General features: G+C 41.5%; 1 protein-coding gene across 1 annotated transcript in view; it reads left to right on the forward strand.

The window, feature by feature from the left end:
- NUP210 (nucleoporin 210) overlaps positions 1 to 15,456 on the forward strand; it is a 67,653-nt gene extending 52,197 nt beyond the window's left edge. The window contains exons 30-40 of the mRNA XM_075432564.1: positions 723 to 897; positions 4,628 to 4,803; positions 6,149 to 6,366; positions 6,886 to 7,022; positions 7,799 to 7,922; positions 8,827 to 8,973; positions 10,456 to 10,706; positions 11,289 to 11,508; positions 12,093 to 12,188; positions 12,330 to 12,413; positions 13,505 to 15,456. Of these exons, the coding sequence (XP_075288679.1) occupies positions 723 to 897; positions 4,628 to 4,803; positions 6,149 to 6,366; positions 6,886 to 7,022; positions 7,799 to 7,922; positions 8,827 to 8,973; positions 10,456 to 10,706; positions 11,289 to 11,508; positions 12,093 to 12,188; positions 12,330 to 12,413; positions 13,505 to 13,605 (1,729 nt within the window). The 3' untranslated portion in view covers positions 13,606 to 15,456. The remainder of the gene's footprint in view (positions 1 to 722; positions 898 to 4,627; positions 4,804 to 6,148; positions 6,367 to 6,885; positions 7,023 to 7,798; positions 7,923 to 8,826; positions 8,974 to 10,455; positions 10,707 to 11,288; positions 11,509 to 12,092; positions 12,189 to 12,329; positions 12,414 to 13,504) is intronic.
- Positions 15,457 to 18,006: the final 2,550 nt, after the last annotated feature.

Genomic DNA, 18,006 nt, shown 5'->3' on the forward strand with positions numbered 1-18,006 from the left:
CACCAAAACCAATGACACTGTTGCCAAGAAAAGGGCAACTAAAATCCAGCTTTAATGCTTTTTTCCTAGTATAGAGTATTTCTATCTCAGTGGAGGAGCTTGGGAGAAAAAAATACGTTTACAGATCTTTCAGAAGATGTGATAAGTGATGTTTAAAAGTAGCTAATGTCTCAGAATGCCCACTAATTGTAGTTTATGTATTTGCTCACTTCATTAATATCCGCATACCATGGTGAGAGTTATTCCAAAAATCACCTTGTCTATAAAACCTTTTCCAGGAAACTGAAGAGATCCACTTAATCACGTCCCTGACTTTGTCTCTAATGCCAGCATTAGCCCTGGCAGACTCATCTCCCTCAAAATATTGTTTACAGAAAATGACGACAGAAGCTGCCTGTTGTATGTAATAATGCCTCAGCCATTATTATTTGGAATCAAGTTTGCATTAGTGAATGATGACACTGCAGAGCAGTGGATGGGAACTAGATTTTGATACATGCCTAAAGCCAGAGAAGACTTCTAAGTGAGCTTGAACCAGAACTTAAACTTTTCTTTCTTAGGCTAGAACATGGGTGTTTCAGCTTTTATTGCAAACATGTGGAAGAGGCACATACCAAACAGCAGTATTTTAGATTTGCATAATATATTGGTCTAAATAAGGATTTACTCATTTAAGGGGGTCCCCTGGCTTTATGTTTTTCTGTTTTGTTTGTTTTCTTAAGGGACCGAGTGGCTTCACTGAGTTACCGTGTCCTGGATGAACCAGAGAAAACCCCTGTTATAAAAATGGATGAGAGAGGTTTCCTTAACTCTGGGTCTTTGATAGGATCATCAACAATTGAAGTGATTTCACAAGAATCATTTGGGATCAACCAGACCATTGTAGCTGCTGTTAAGGTAGTATTGTCTCTCTTTCTTTGCAGTTTTCTGTCAGAAGTCTATCTTTACTACTGCAAGAGGGATGGCTAACTGCACATTTTGAACTGTACTTATGTGAAGTATAGGGATTAATAGTCAGTTCTGAGCCTTGGAAAAGAGTTTAGTATACTAAACTAGATGGGTAAACATTAAATCCCAGCAAATTCCTAAATTTGGTACACTTTACAAAAAGTCCTTTGTGTGAATGTGCCTTAAAAATTAAAAAAAAAAAAAGTTTGTCATAAAAATCTCTTAGAAAGTTGATAATTACAGAATTTCAAGTACAGGTAGATGTTAATGTCATGAACATGGAGTTGCAGTGTGTGAAAAAGGTAAATATCACACACCTGTTGTGATGTACCTAAGTGATACCTAGATTTTCAAGACATTAGAGGTATAATTGTGCAGTGCCCCAGAATTTAATTTTCTCTGCCATTTCCCAGCAGTTCAGCTTTTACGTATAATGAGAATCTCTGCATGAGAAAACCTATCTTATCAGATGCAGTAATTTAGCTGCTGTTGCCTGTATTTGGTGAGCTGGCAAGGAGCACGTCCAAGGCTGTCCTGTGTGCCTGAGGTACACTGAAATGTGGGTGCTTCAGGGAAGGACAAATCTGTAGCAAAACTCAATGGTTTTTTTCCCAGCTAAATGAAACATCTTTCTTTCTTTCTCAAAACTTCATCTGTTGATTGAATACCGTTAGGTGAAGTCTAATGTATCTTACTCGTTGGGTACTTAGGACTCTCACACTCCTTCACTTCGAAAGTCGCTGTGCCAAGAACTTTCTACATCCAGCAACATGAGCCTCGAGATACCCACTGCTCTGCTTCCTCTTATCCCTTTTAACTCTGTCAGCATCTTTCCTGTGTCCCGGCTAACGGAGAAAGATATAGAGTTGAGTGCTGACTTCAAATTATTTGTGAGTTTAGTTATTACAGACAGTGTGAAGTGGCTAGATATTTTGTTTGAATTTTGGTTTTTACCATAATGTTCAGCTTTGTCTGTAGGACAGGATGTAGGTCTGTCGTCCTGGTTGGAGAATGAAAAGAGAAATGGTGGCTTAGTTTCCTAATGCCACTCCTGCTGCTAGCTGGTGGCAGTGAGTTTCTGCAGCTCTGTTATGGATGACCTTGTTTCTTCCCTTCACTGCTGGATCCGGCGAGTGAAAGACTTCTGATGAGTTTGGGGTTGGCTCAGATGACATTCAGTCAGCATATAGTGGTACTGAAGTGAAGTTCTCCCTTTGTGCCTTCTTCCCATACACGGTTAGGATGGCGCAGAACTGTGGAGGCAGTGCACTGTGGTGTTCAGCTTCTGAGCTCTTTGTAGTAGGAACCGTTGCAGTTCAGCATATTGCACAACTGATTTGTTTTCCTGTTAGGGCTATACCACTTTTATGGAAATAATATTTTTAACCTCATAGTAACCCCAAGAGGTAGTACAGTGCTGCTCCCTTTGTTTTATGGATGAAGAACTGAGAGAGTTTGAGTGGTTTTGCTGAAGGTCATGTAGAAGAACTTGTGACAGAGCAGGAGAGGAGCTTGAATCTGTTGTGTCATTCTAAGGCGGAGTTCTCTCCTTCACAGCGTCCTTCCCTTCAGAAGTTCTTGTTTTGTCTATTTACAACTGTACACAATTAAGAACCCAACTGCTGCAGCAGTGTCACTTAACACTTAGACCTTCAACTTCGCTCGAAAAAAAGACCAGCTTATATAAGGCAAGGAGGACAGTGAAAGTAAGGAGTGACAGCGTGCTTAGTGTGGGAATAAGCTAAGAGCTTGCCCGTACCAGCTGTACTCAACTGAATATTTTTTTAAAAAAGAAAAATACTTTAAAAACTGAGGTGCTTTAACAGTAAATAGCTGTTTTCATCAATATTTAAATTTAGCAGTTGTCCCTTGTGGGACTGTTTCTGAGAGTTTAAAGCAAAGCAAGCTTGAATATCTGTCAGGGAAATGGCATTTTTGTTAGCTTGTAACCTCAGCTGGTTGGGCAGATGAATATATGCACTGATATTTTAAATGGTTATATCAGCCTGTGGAGTAGACAGCTGTATATACTGATATTCTAGCCACTTTTTTTTTTTTTCACGTTCACCAAAGATGCTGTTTGCTTAAGGCCAAATTTGTCCTTTCCTTTTTAAGTTTTGACATGTACCTTTTCAGATTGCAGACTGTTACATTTTAGCTGAGCCTCTTAGGTCAGAAAAAAGGAATTTTCCTACAAGATAAGCTTGAGGGCTTGTTTTAAAATAGTTTTCTTTATGTTTGAGGGCTTTTGCTTTCTTTATCCTTCCATTATTTATTTTCCAACAGCTGTAAGAGAAAGAACAGATACAGTTGTTTTTGTTGGGTAATTTTGCTCGTTAACCTAGATAAATTAATCAAGAATTGTAGTATGTTATTTAAAAAATCTAAACAAAACAAATGGTTGTGAAGTCTTTGTCTTCAGACAAACTTCCTTCATTGGAGTGTTACTGCAAAAACGTGGGGGTGTGCACGTGTGGATGATCCAGCAGGCTTTCCTGAAGAACGTGGAGCAGAAGGCCCTAACTGCAGTCTCGGTTGAGGAGAGGCATTGAGGCCACACGACGCAGCCTGCTGCCCCGTTAGGGTTTGTCGGATGCCAGTTCTGACGGCGTTTGTCGCACTTCACTTCCACCGGCCTACGCCTCGGCGGGCAGCCTGGCTGCAGTGTCGTACGGCCAGCAGTCGCAAGGCCAGCGTGCCCAGGGACGGGTCGGAAAAACCACCCCCGAATGCAACCCGAGGAAGGCTCGTGGGTGGTGTTCCTCCCTGCCTCTGGGAGCCCTGCTGACAGACCCCTGTTTGGGGGGCAGCAGCTGGTAGTGTCTGTGATGTTATTTAACAGGGGTCACTAGGGAACAGCTTTGCAGCTATTGCTTGCGTTTCCTCCGCTGGACAAACCTTCGCTCAAACAGAGCCAAGGCTGTTAGAAACTCTTCGTATCATCTTGGCTTTCTCGCCTGGGGCAAGGGCACTGGGGAAGCAGTGACCAATTTGTGCCCTTACTCTCACATACATTGCAAGTTACTCTGGTTCTAGTAACTGGGGGATGAATTACACTTTTTATTTCAAGAATTACTGGGAGAGAAGTCTAGGGGCAACTCGTTCGCTTGCATATCCAAGCAGTCCTAACAGTTTTAATTTATAGAATAATAATGTAGTCTCTGAAGTCTGTGATATGTGTTTCTACATCATTATTGCTTGCTTCAGTTCCCAGTGCTATTAAAGTAGTAAGAAATATCTGATGGGAGGGTGTAAAGAAGACAGAGCCAGACTTTTCTCAGCAGTGCTCAATGGCAAGGCAAGAGGCAATGTGCAAAGACTGAAACACGTGAAATTCCGTCTGAACACAGGACAGCACTTTCTTACTGTGGTGGCTGTTGAACACTGGCACAGATTGACCAGAGAGATTCTGGAACCTCTGTCCTAGGAGATGCTCAAGACATGAGGGGGGGCTGAACTAGACAATCTCCAGAGGCCACTTTGTGTGATTCTCTGAAATATATGTATTGATGATAAAAGCTCCATGTCTCAGTACTGTCATAAGGCTAAACATATAGCAAATGGTTCAGAACAGAAGCTTTGTGTACTTGCATAAGAAGAACCATTTTGGATTACTGTTTTTATGGAGTCATCAAAAAAAGTAATTTGATTTTGCATTTCACTGCTAATGTTTTTACAGGTCTACCCCATCTCATATCTAAGAATCTCCATGAGTCCTTTTCTGCACATACAAGACAAAGAGGCAGTATTGGCTCTCCCCCTGGGTGTGACACTGACATTTACAGTCCATTTTCACGATAACTCTGGAGATACTTTTCATTCACATAATTCTGTGCTCAACTTCGCCACAAACAGGTAGGTATCTAGCATAGGTGTTAATTATAGAGAACAAAAAAGGCCAAATATGCATAGCCCAGCCACAGCAAGGAACAAAGATTGTTGCAAAGATATCAAGTGAAGATACAGCTTGAACTGGGATTAGCAAAGAAAGGAGTTTGTCTCAGGTCTTCAGAGGCACCTTAGCAGAAAGAAGAGCTCCAGTTAGCAATCGATAGTCTCTAGCAAGTGGAAAGTTGCCCAGATAAACATGATCCCCAGTGGGGCGTGCTGGGGTGCATTTCTGCTTTAAGTGACTCTGAATCATCAGACTGCATACATCAGTGGCCTATGTAAACAATTGATCTTCTTAGCATTTGCCTCATCTTGCTGCTTTTTTCCGAGTGCTGTGTTACACTGACTCACTTAGGCCTTACATAAGATGGTGAACGTTCTGGATCAGGAGCTGTCTCTTCAGATATGCTTGTACAGCCTTTGCACAGCAGAGCCAAGCCTCAAAAGGCCTTTTGGACTCTTGCCTCAAAGAATGATAAATATTATAAAACGGTCGTCTTTGGTCATTAGTAAGCAATCACTAATTCCATTACTTAGCTTGTTTTCTGCAGAGCACCTTGCAGTTGTAACACAGTGATCGTGATTAAAAGGGAAAAAACCAGGGGTTTAATGCAAGATTTTCTCATTCTCCTACCTAAATAATCTGCAGAAATTTCTGTAGCATACAGAGAAAACACTGCCCTAGCTTCCAGAACAGACATGACGGAGCTGCTTCAGCACAGGGCTAATTATTAGCCCTAGAGAGAGGAGCACAGCTTGTTAGCCTCAGGTGCTCGCCGTGGTGGCCCAGCTCTGTCGCTGCCAAGACCTTCACTGTCTCTGTGCTGCTGGGGTGGCAGTCTCTGTGCTGGGTGCACTTACTGGAGCTCCTCGTGTCAGCACGTTTCGAACGCTGCCTTTTGGTAAATACCACAAGTCACAGTGAAATGTGATTTAGCATTTGAAGTTATGGTTGGAAAGCTGTATGTTGGTGTTTAAATTTCTTTGCTTCTTAACTCCCTGAGAAAAGGGAGAGGATACAGATTACCTCATTCTAAAGTTCTACAATACTTGAAATTAGGAAGTAGTTCTCATACATAATTATGACTGCAGTATTTCCTCAACATAATGATGTGAGAACTGAAATTTCCCTCAGTAGCACCTAAATCATTTTTACATTTTCCTTATTTTGTCAGACTTCATTAGCAGATAACCATTGTTGAAAACAAGAACTCAACCATCTAAACAGAGTTCAATACCTACTATTTATTGTAGAGCTAATGCCATGAGCAAACTTGCCTAATACAAAAGCATTTCTTTTTATCTGTAGGGATGACTTTGTACAGATTGGGAAGGGAGCTACAAACAACACGTTCGTAATCCGGACTGTAAACGTTGGTTTGACCTTGCTTAAAGTCTGGGATGCAGAGCACAGTGGAATTGCAGACTACGTCCCGCTGCCTGTGCAACACGCCATTTTTCCTGAGCTCGTAGATGTGGTGGTAGGGGATGTCCTCTGTCTGAGTACTTCACTGATGAACCAAGAAGGTACGCCGCACTTCAGTCGCTGTGTTTTTGCAGCTATATAATTTGACATCAGTGCGACTTTCTCGTTCTGAGAAAGCCTAAATGAATAATTTATGATGTTCGTTGAGAATCAAATGTCACTGTTCTTGTTAATGATAAAAATAGGTTCGATCAACTCCTTTAATTTTAATTGTACCGTGCAATATGTTGCTTGTGTTGAATTCACGAGTGTCAGAATTCAGGCATTTCCATTCCGTTAGCTTGAAAGGCTTGTTTTTATAGGAATCCTGCGACTGTCTAACTTCGCTTACGCTACTCAATTTTTGGTACTAACGGGCTTTTGTCAGAGTAACTGCAGGTCAGTTTAGTGTTGGGCTGCCAGTCTACCATCACATGAGACCCTAGAATCTAGTTTCTGTGAGTGGCGAGGCGTGTTTGGTGGGTAGGACCATGCTGCCCATGCAGTGGGTGCGAGTGCTGAGGAAATGCTGCAGGTAGCACGACGGTGTTGAACAGTGTCCGAACGGTGTGTCTTCCCAGGCCCGCCGGGCGTCTGGAGCTCCTCCCTGGGGAGTGTTCTTCAAGTCGACTCCAAGACAGGCGTAGCAGTGGCAAGGGATTCTGGTGTGGTCACTGTCTATTATGAGATTCCTCGATTACTTAAAACGTACAGAGAGGTGAGGCACTCTTAAATCCTACCAGAACTGCTGATGTTTGTTTACTTCAGGTGCTTTTTCACCAAAAATGTATTCTGTCATGACGCTGTTGTTATATATATTTAGAAACATTCTTTTTAGAGGAGAAAGTGTTAAAAATGCAAATGGTTGGAAAGTATTTAGTATGTATCCAAATGCATAATTTTTTTTTTAAATCATCTAAGTTAAGGAGGATAATTTAGCATAATATTTGCTATTTTTAGCCTATACTGTTCTTACAGTGTACATTTTTATTTCTTTGCTTGGCTAAGTTGTTTGCAGATGCTAAACAGTTTTTGAGTATGGCTGCTTTTATGAAGGAAGTTTCACGACAGGGTGAGATGCCAACATGAAGTTTCTGAAGTGTTGTACCATACTGCGATGCATCACTGATCAGAACCACTCGAATTATTATGTTTATCTACAGTGCAGTCGTACTGTTGACACAATTCACTGTATCAGCTAACATAAGCACTAGATATTCTTTTTAAATTAAATTAAACAGAGCTTTATGCCTATTAACTTATGGGTGCTGGGTAGGGAAAAAAATGATTTTACTAGCTGAAATTGCCTTGGAAGACAGTTTCTGAAATCAGAGAAACGCAGGATTTCTTATAAAGAGAAACACGACCTCTTGGAGTCTCCTCTTCTGTTATGCATACAAGGATGTGTGTGTTTCACAATCGATTCAGTCTGGTTATGCCTTAATTTTTATGTTAAAACAGGTTTTGGTAATAGCGTACTTCATCTTTTTTCAGATACTGGTTAATACACCTCAGAGGACTACAGCAGTGCATGTAAGTGGAGCGAAAACAAGCATACAAGGAGTTGCAGCCTCAAAAGTGATCATTTCAATTGGGGAAAGAAATAAAAACTTGAAAGGTATGATGAAAAAAAAAATCTTTATCCTAATCGTTTATTGCATATTCACGATAGGTGGTTTTGTGGGGATTTTTTTGTTTGTTTGGTTTTAAGGGTCTGTGAAGCTGGTGCAGCAAGATCTCTATGAACCTCTAGTGCCTTTCCGGAATCCCAGGAGCTTGAGAAGAATCTTAGGGCCATGTTACAGAATTTGGAGGGTGTTCTGGGGCACTATTAAGATATCACAACTAATAAAATTTGTAGCTAATAGAAGAGTCAGCAGTTAATAGTCAATCAGCTGATTGTTTGCTTATATGTTTAATTCCAGTTGCCTTCTTGAAGTTACTATTTTTTCTTACTGTGTTTAAAGTAGTTACTGTCCTTAAATATTTTACAGAAACTATCAGCAGTTAGAATCAATTCAAAGATTAAGCATCACCTTGTGTCCTCTAATAAGTTGTATTTTGTTTGATTATGGTTCCTTTTAGGCTTTTGCTTATCACTTAGCACTTGTTCAAATAGTATTTATTGTGCTTTGTGTAAATTATTAGCCTACCAGAAAACCATCTTGCCAGATACTAAAATATAAATCGAGACTCCCAGGATGGTATAACAGACACATCTGAGCTGAAAATTCTCTCTAGTTCACTGTGCCCTGTAAATAAGTTATTGCTGTCAAAAAAAATTCCCACAGCACATCAAACTTTCATTTGCTGTCTCTTTGGGATTAGACCTGAGATGGGACAGCTGTACATGATTTCCAGCTATTTTAAGATCATCATAACCTCGTGAAACTATTTCAGAAGGTGGCAGAATAACCTGATGTTTCAACCCATGGTTTTGGTTTTAATTAATTAAAATTAATTACTTAGAATTTTCTTTGTTACTTAATTAGAGATTAGTTAATTTTTCTTCTTCCCTTTAGGGGAGTGCTTGCCTGCTCAGGTTGAAGCCATTGCTGAATTACAACCACAGTCCATTATCAATTGCCATCTAGATTTTAACAACGATGCGTTTGACTTCCCAGCACGTGATATTTTTATAGCAGAACCTGGTTTTGATGCAGTTTCAGGTAAGGCGAGACAAGATGCCACGCTCCTGGCAGACACTTGGAATTCTGCTGTGGTTTAGTCCGAACGCCCTTTGACCCAGCAGATTTCCTGCTGAAGCCTCTGAGCTTTGCTGTGTAGGATCGCAGGCTTCGGTGAGCTGTTTATATGTACTCTCCTTGTTCAGAGTTTTTTGTCTGTTGCAAAGACGTTTATTTGTTTTCAGAGAAAGGCAGAAATCAGTGGCAGCCCATTGCGTATGTTTTGCAGAGTTGTAATAGCAAGTCAGGAAGAAACTCAAAAGCATTATTTTGCTGGGGGGTTAGGGGAACAAACTTTATTATGTTTTTTGACCACAAATGCAGGTCCTAATTTGGCATGCTCTGTAGAGTCAAATATTCTTTGTGTTTAATGGTGGCCTTTTAAAAGCCCTGCCACTGTAGTTACTGCAGTATAACTAACCTCAAGGATTACAGTGAGGGAAATAGCGTAAATGTGAAAACCTGGTAGAAGTAATACATTTTGAATTCTTTGAATTCTGCAATTTGAAGGTTTCTGGAATTTATCATGCTTTCAAACTTTCCTATACAACGTGAGTGCTGTAATTTCTTACAAAAGGTAGAATTCTTATGTATCCCCAAAACAACATGAAATGGGGCTTAAAAGGAAAGGAAATCACTAGATACTGGGGAAATGGAAATAAAATTGTGAAAGTCTACATGTTGTGAAAGTCTACAACTGTAACATGATTTGAAAAAGAAGCAAACCATCATGGGCTGTATGGAAATAACATGAATTATCTGTTGGACTAGTCCCTGTTCCCATTGTGTAAAACACTATTATACCTTGCATAATAGTGACTGCCTCTGTTACTTCGTTAGGAAAAGAAAATAAGGGGAAAACATGTACCTAGCAAGTTCTGCTTGTTACTTATGCTTTCTATCTTCCATACTGGGGGAGTTTTTTTTCTCTCTTTATCACTAATAATAGACAAATAGGTCCCGTACGAGACTAGAAACATGATGAATATCTAGGTTTTAAGGACGTTTTTATGAATAGTAAACCATGTCTCCACAGAATTGATGACGGTGATAGTAACTGACTAAAATTCTAACATTAGGTGAAGAGAGCATGAAATAGGATGTTAAATTTTGTTTTCAGTAAAGCGTTTCTTTCAATATTAACATAAATGTTATATTCAAAGTGGAATTGAGTCTCGCTGGCGTGCTATAATAAAATGTGACTGGAAACTGCCATTTTAGGCAGTTTATCATGATGTTTAGTTTGGGACAAGAAGTATCTTGTGTTGTTTTAGTACTGGGATTGTGATGCTTGGCCAGCAGGCACACTGTCCTGTTTCAGCTGTGCGCTCCTGATTTTGCTGTTTGTTGAATTTTACCACCTTTTTTAGTTCTTCTCTAAAGAAGTCACAGAAATCTCACTGTGCATGGAGAAAAAACCATAAAGATGAGCAATTAGCAGTCAAACTGCTTTTGTTTTTGTAGGCCATTACACCTGTTCCATCACAATGCACAGGCTCACTGACAAGCAGCTGAAGCATCTCAGCATGAGCAAAACTGCGCTTAGAGTTACAGCTTCAGTCCAAGGCAGCCACTTCTCTGGAGAGCGGATCAGCACGGAGGTGCCATTTAATCCTGGGTTTTATGCTGACCAAACGGAAATTCTCCTAAGTAAACATTACCCAAGCTCTGATGTGAAAATATTTGGTGCCACTGAAATTCTTGATACCCTAGAGGTGAGTCTATCGCTGGGGAGTATCACAACACAGTTGAAAGCATTTGAACTGTTGCATGCAACTTTCTAACCCAAAGCTCTGCATGACAGCTTTCCTGTGTCAAGATTGCTCCTGAGATGATTTGGAAATACTCGGCTTGGAATGTATTTCTCCTCAGTTTTCACTTTTGATTCAGGGTGGTAGAGATATGTCAGGCTCACCAGCGCACTAACTGGGGTGTGTTAACCAGCTCTCAGGTGGGGAGCAGAAAATCTCCCTGGTCCCTCGCAGCAGCAGTAGGTTCTTGCTCGCTTACTTGTTTGACTGCCTGTGATTGGTGTAGCCCAGTGAGGGATGCTTTGATTTTTGCCTGCATGAGGTTAGCCCAGACCTGCAGAAACAGCAATTAATAGGGCAAACTTAGCAGCAAACAGAGATGAAGTGCTGCAGGCATCCCTGTAAAGTTACAACCGAGTCTGACCACTACCGAGGAGTGAGCTCTCTGTTTCTGTGGAATAGCGTTTCTGAAGCAAGGCCTGGAAGATGGATGTGTGCTGTGCTTTCTCAAGCAGTCTCTTTCAGGCTGGTGTTTTTCCTCGACAGGTGAAATGTGGGTCAGCAACAGTGAAGGCATTTGAGAAGGAGAAATCCTACGGGCTGCCTAGTTATGTAGTCTACACCATTAGCCTGTCTGATCCAAGAGTGTCCAGCCAGGGATCCTTGTCAACCACTCTAACTGTCTCCAGTCCTGTGACTGAGCAGTCTATCACTATCCCAGTGACGGTGATGTACTTGACTGACAGAACCAGCGCACCAGCGAGACGTAAGTTTATCCTTAGACTTCATATGCCAGAATAAACCTCTTAACTTCCATTATTGTTCATGAGGGTATCAAATTTGGTGTGTTAAACTCTGAGCTGGCAGCTAACGGCATCATTGAGATGTAAGCTGCTCTCTGTGACCAGACGACTTGAATACAATTGCCATTATGACTGAAGCCGAACATATTTTCCTTTTGGGTCAGCCCAAGATACTCTGAGTTGGCATAAATATCCCAGTGCTAAAGTGTCTGAAAGTAATTTTTTTTTTTTCTTACTCTGCTTTTGTTTGCTCTCAAGCATGCCTTGTTATTTTGAAAGCATTAGCATTTTGGGGCTGAGAAAGTAAAGAACATGTTTAAGATGCTGTGTATCAATGTCTTAGGCCATTATTGGCAAATTTTGAAGACTGCATTGGAAATAGTCACTAGAATCAAAGTTGTAGTATCTAAGTTGCTTACACTTACTTGCTATAAATAAAACCCTTATTTGGCTATTTCAGTTTAAGTTAAGAACTATTAACTCTTAAAGCAGATGGGAGAAGATGCTCTTTTAACTCAATATTGTCTCCTCTTAATCGATTCTACAGATGGAGCCAGTCTATTCCAGCACTTTCTTGATTCTTACCAAGTAATGTTCTTCACGCTTTTTGCACTACTAGCAGGGACAGCTGTTATGATTATAGGTAAGAGAATGAAAGGTTGCAGAAGTGTTTTTTTCCATAACTTCTTGCAATGCATTAGCTGTAAGATATGAAGGAATAATTTCCGTGCAAAATGATTTGGTTTTGTTGGTTTTGTTTCTTGTTTTTTACGATGTCTTGCAGCCTATCATGCGGTTTTCTCACCGAAAGAACAGCACAGTCATCCAGCATTTACCCCAAGGACAAGTCCTCAACACAGCCATAGCAGTAAGCAGCTGTTATAAATGAATTCATTCATTAGTCTAGCTATGGTGTTTGAATTGAATGTAGGATGGTACGACTATGAGAAAGCTTGTATACTGAATTATATTACAACAAGCACTGTGCCAGTTCCTAGGAAATTTGTTGTCCGCCCCGCTGCACCCCCGACCTCCTCTTTCCCCATTGTTAATTCTTTCGAAACTCTTGGCTGGCGGCAGCCACGTTGGACATAGGGAGTGGGTTGAAAGTGTAGGAATTCATGCAAATCACCAGCTGGGTAGAGGCGAGAGGTCCACAGTTCTGCTCCTGCTGAGGGGAAGTCAGGCCGAGCTCAGCTGTGCTCGGCAGCGGCTGGCTGGTCGCTCAGTCCATGCGACATCGATGCGCTGCAGCGCGTGCGGCGTCCATCTTGTGCCACCCGTGTGCTGCGAGGCCCTGTGAACGGGGGCTGCTGCAGGAGACGGGGAAGGGCAGGCCTCAGGGGGCAAAGGACACCGGTCTGTAGAAGACTTGGTGGTGTTGCTCAGGAAATAGTTCGTTCCTGCACTGATTTTGATCATGCTGTCATGTTTTGTCTGTTTTTTTGACATCATATTTATTCCCTGTTTTACCTGTTTGCAGTGTTGCAGAATCAAACTCTCAGAAATATGCAAAAGATACCCATTCAGTTGGGAGGTCTGTAATCAACAATGGCTATTAAAACAAAATTCACATTATTAAAGATATATTTCAGTTATGGTGAGCTGCAGTTCTGTTTGTAAAAATGCGTGCCTGCCGCTTCTGATAAAATAAGGCAGATCCAAACTGAAAGTTATTTGCTGAGGTGAAATGTGTTGTGTCTCCTCAGAAGACTTAATCAATTCTTTAATTAAATTCCTTAGTAGGAAGACCTTTTCTAGGTCTAGGAAAAATTTTGATACTTAGGTCTTTTCAACACGCAAGAAGCTAAAGGGCTTATTTCGCTTTGAATGGATCCTTAGGCTCGCTTGCCAGGTGTTCAAGCAGATGATCAACAGCAGTTGTTTGTTTCTTACTTCTTCCACTGTTCCTGAGTATAATTGGGGTGTTTTTTTTTCTTCTTTACCCCTGTGTTCTAGGTTTTCCTGTATCACCTGTGCTTTCCCTCAGTCCTCAGTCCTCAAGCAGACAAACAAGCCCATCATCCATGCTCTGGAGCACTGGTTATGGCTCACGTTAGAGACAGCAGGATTCGTCTTCATGCACTAGGGCTGGAAAGCTCAAAAAAAAAAAGTAAAAAAATCGGTGCCTTGAACAGTAGCAAATTTAAGAACTTTCACAGTTTCTATGTAATGCAAGTCGTCTCTTGAAAGTAACTAGCTTCATAATTTTTTTTTTTTTTTTTTTTTAGAGCTTTGCAAATGTTTTTTATTTCAGTGCTTCAGTTCCCTAAAACCTATTTTATCTGCTGTTTTATGCTCGGTTGACAACGATGACTGGACAAAAAGCAGTGTTTATGCTAAGCTAGCTTTCTTGAACTCTTCAAGCAGCTAGAAGTTATGTCTAAGTGATAGTGATAGAGGTTTTTTATTTACTTTTTGTAAAAGATAACTTTATTTTTAATGAACTTTTTTAAAAAGGGAAATAGAAAAACAGGTCAAATATGAGCCAGAAATACAAAGGACTATATATTTCAAAGAATTATTTTTTTATTTTGAGTTCCAAAGACTCAGGAGTGTACTGCACTGATAAATGTTCTTACATTTAGCCTTACAATGTGATTCATCACTGTAATTTGCTGTTGGAACAACTGTGAATAATTTGGATGTTTTTTACAACAACAACAGAGAAAAACATGCCGATCTTATTGTGGCTTCCTTTGGGTACAACTGCAGTATTCCTTTCTTGTTACTGTAAGCACTTTTTTTGGACTGAGAATGTGAAAGCGTGTGCCTTCTAAGAGGACCTTTCTTCTGGTAGTAAATATTTTTCGTTGAAGGCAATTATCTTACCTGTGTTCTGATTAAATATAATACATTTATACAGGTCATTTCACATGTAGAAGTACCTCAATAGAAACTGAGCCTCCTTTTATTACCACTAGTCACCTCGTGCACTGGAAAGTAAGGGGCTTGTTTCACCCTTACGAGTGACCTCTCGGTGGGTTCAGTCTGCCTGTCCCTAAATGATACAGCCACACCCAGAACCTTCAGTTAAACTATACAGTAAGATACCACTGGTATGACCAGACTTGGGAAGATTTGAACCGTAATATCCTACTAATAAGTGCTCGTTTGTAAGTCAGTAAAATACAATGTAGCATTTAACTGTGTAAGTATTAATGTGGGGGTTTTTGGTTGACTTTTTTCTTTCTCTTGCTTGGCTAGGACACACAGATGTAAAATGCACAATTCTTGGTACATCAGAAAGTACTCTGCTAAACCAGGCAGTTGATCACCGTGTGCTCAGATATGTTTTGCTTTCTAAACGAGATGGCAGTGAGGTATGTTGACATGAACTTTTTTCCAAATTAAGTTTAAACAGATGAGAAGGAAAAATTCCAATTCTAAGGAAAAGTTCTAATTCTTAGTCCTAAAATGCTTCCCTGAGAATCTCAGTTGGAATCCTTTATTGTGAGGATTATAATCATAAACACAGCAACTTTTAATCCAGAAACAGTATTTTTCAGCTATCAGATAAGGGCTTTGTTTACGTGTAACAAGTATCACAGTTTTAATTGTGAAAAATATTCTGGGTGTCTGAACTCTCCTAAGGACCATAATGAAAGTCATCACTATTGTTCTGTTTCAAAGAACAAAATATTTCATGCGAAATATATTGTGCACAAACCTACGTGGGCAAACAGTCAGAGGAATGGAATGCAGACACAGTTCATGGCGTGCAGTTGTGTTTCATGCAGTGTTACAAAAAAGCAAGAAGGTTACATGTTGTTATATTGAGTTGTATGTAACTTATTGGCTAATTTTGGGAAAGCTGTGCCTTACGTGCTAGTACTACTTAAAATTGACTATTCGGATGTAAATAATCATTTGTATCTGTATTATTTAATAAAGTTAAGATTCCTTTAGTGTCCTGTTGATGAACTTTCTTGTGTTTCGGCTGTTCAGAATTTAGCACTAGACCGTATTATTTCTACTTCACCTCCTACAGCCCCTCAGTACTTGCAGTCATGATTTTACACTCATAATTTTCGCTTTTGTTAACAATGTAATATCTTTAAGTATTTTGACAATTTTTCATCTAGTATTTATTGTCAGGGGCCTTTCCCAGTTGTCACTAAGCATCTTCAATTCCTGCTGAAGTCGGTGATGGCTGAAGAAGCAGCTCTTTGTTTTCCAAGTTTGTTCAGATTTCCCACTGGGTTCATTTGGGTTTTTGAGGAAAGGTGTCATCTTTCTCCGCTTCCATTCAGAGAGAAATGAAAGGGCTGTGAATACCTCAGTGCTACTGCGATGAACATTTCTGGAATGCTTACAGCGAAGGTTTTGCTCTCCCCTTCTTTCTCTTCCCCGTTCAGCTTGCCAGCCTGGCGCTGAATGTCCTGACAACTGAGCTGCTCCGAGCGGTGGGAGTACTTTGGCAAATGCCCACTGTTTGTTCCACCTCTTTAGGCAAGTGGTTGCAGTCTGCTGGCGTGTGTCCTTGTGAACTGGGATATGCCACTGTCCCCATCCGGTATCGGGGAGGTTTCGATGCGATCCCAGGAGACGAGATTAAGATGCAAACGCAGTCATATGCTGTGCAACCTTGTAGACGTTATTTTCGGTGAACCGGGAATCGGAGGTCTGGGGGGGGTGGCAGCGGGGGGGGGGGGGGGGGGGCGGAGAAGACGAGACAGGGAAAAAAAAAGGTAAAGTCAGAAAAACCCCAGCGGGCGAGGAAAAGAAGTGCGGGGGGGGAGAGGATCAGTTACCACCACCACGGACTCGGCGATGTCCAGCGATGTCCCGTCGGCTCAGTCTCTGTGCAGGCGTGGAGCCCCGGCGAGAGTAGGGCCCAGCAGCCAGGCGGTGAGGAGGAGAGCAGGAGGGCGGCGAGGAGCATGTGCTGCCCTTTTCTAGGGGCATTTTCGCATGTGCAGAGCATGTCTGCATACGTGCAGTTCCTGCCATGCGTGTTGCCCGCTTAGACAAGTCCGGTTTTGCCCGTCCACGGGCTACTCTGCGCAAGCGCTTTCCTGCAGGTCGTTGTGGTGGCTTCCTTCCAGAGGCCAGCAAGAGATGGCAATAGCGACGTTGAGACAAAACCACTTTGTAGCGGTCTTCTACAGCCACGAGCTAGAGCTAGAGGGGAGATAAGGAAGAAAAAAATCCATGGAACAGGGAGCTGGTGTGGTTCAGGAGCCAACCTGCTGGCGAGCCTTCAGGAGCCCGAGTGGGCTGGCGGGTGGCTGCTGTGTGGGTGCGATTTGGGGATGTAAATTTTTCTGAGCATGTTGCTGCCAATGTAAAAATGATTTTTTAAATTTATTTTTTTTTAATTGACTAAAATGAGGTCTGGGTTTTTTTGCATTTGATGCTGAGTTTTTAATCCATTCAGTTTCTGCTTGTTCCAGAGTGTTCGCTCCCCTGGGTGGGAGAAGGGCTGCTGGGAGTGTGTGTATTAGAAGTTAGATGTCTTATGTGAGTTGACTTGTCTTTCTAAGTTTCTTAGGTAACAAAACAATCAGTGCTGCAGTCGGACCCAAACCTTGGACCCTTTGCATTCGGCAGGATCTTCGTCTTTGCTCATTAGCAGAAGCAGGATTTAATGCATGCCAGCAATGGCAAGTTCATCACATCATGTTGGTTCTTGGACAAAAAGTTTTTAATGGGCTGACTGGAGCTTCATGAACTAAGAAAAAAGCAATCTCAATCTGTGAGTAGTGAAATCGCTCAGCAAACCACTGGGACTGCCCTTGGGTTCCCTGTCCAGGAGGGCTCTGTGGCAGGAACCGTGCGTTACTGAAAGGGCCTGTGTTAGATTGGTACCACGGGACCTGCGCAGGGAACAGGTTTCCCTTTCACAACTGCAAATACTGACTTTGAAAACCCAGTTCTGAGGTGTTTTTTCCTTCAGAAAATGGGAGCAAACAGCTGCTGCTGCTGCAGAGAGGGTGGCAGCTCAGCAGGCCCTGGGGACAGCTGTGTGGGCAAGAGCTTTCCTCCCAGATAGGACTGTGTTGCTCTGCTTTAGATTGTCAAATAATCACCCCTGTCCCGAGCTGTGCTGTCCTGGGTGTCAAACCGCAACACCCTGCCAGGGCAAAACAATATTAGTTGTATACAACCTTCCTCCACCTCGTTTTAACTTTTTTTTCTTTTTATTAAATTTCTAGTGGAGGAAGGGGAAAAAAAAAAAAGTTTTACCGTCTTTTTACTTGTCGTATTTTTTTCCCAATCCATGCAGATTTGGAGTGTTGCAAACTTGAATGAGGAAAGTCATCTAAAAGGTACAGCGGTGTTCAACAATTAACATCTGCAAGGATTAGGAAAGAAGAGGAAATTTCATCTTTAAAATAAATTACCGTGAAATCCCAGTCAAGTTGTGACATCTGCATGGAGGGAATTCATCCCTGAAGGGGAAGGGGATGGCACGCTAACAAAACAGGCAGTGTTGGCTGAATTATGGTTGGCAGATG

Source organism: Opisthocomus hoazin, chromosome 11 (assembly GCF_030867145.1).
Source record: "Opisthocomus hoazin isolate bOpiHoa1 chromosome 11, bOpiHoa1.hap1, whole genome shotgun sequence".
In the NCBI taxonomy this organism is placed as follows: Eukaryota; Metazoa; Chordata; class Aves; order Opisthocomiformes; family Opisthocomidae; genus Opisthocomus; species Opisthocomus hoazin.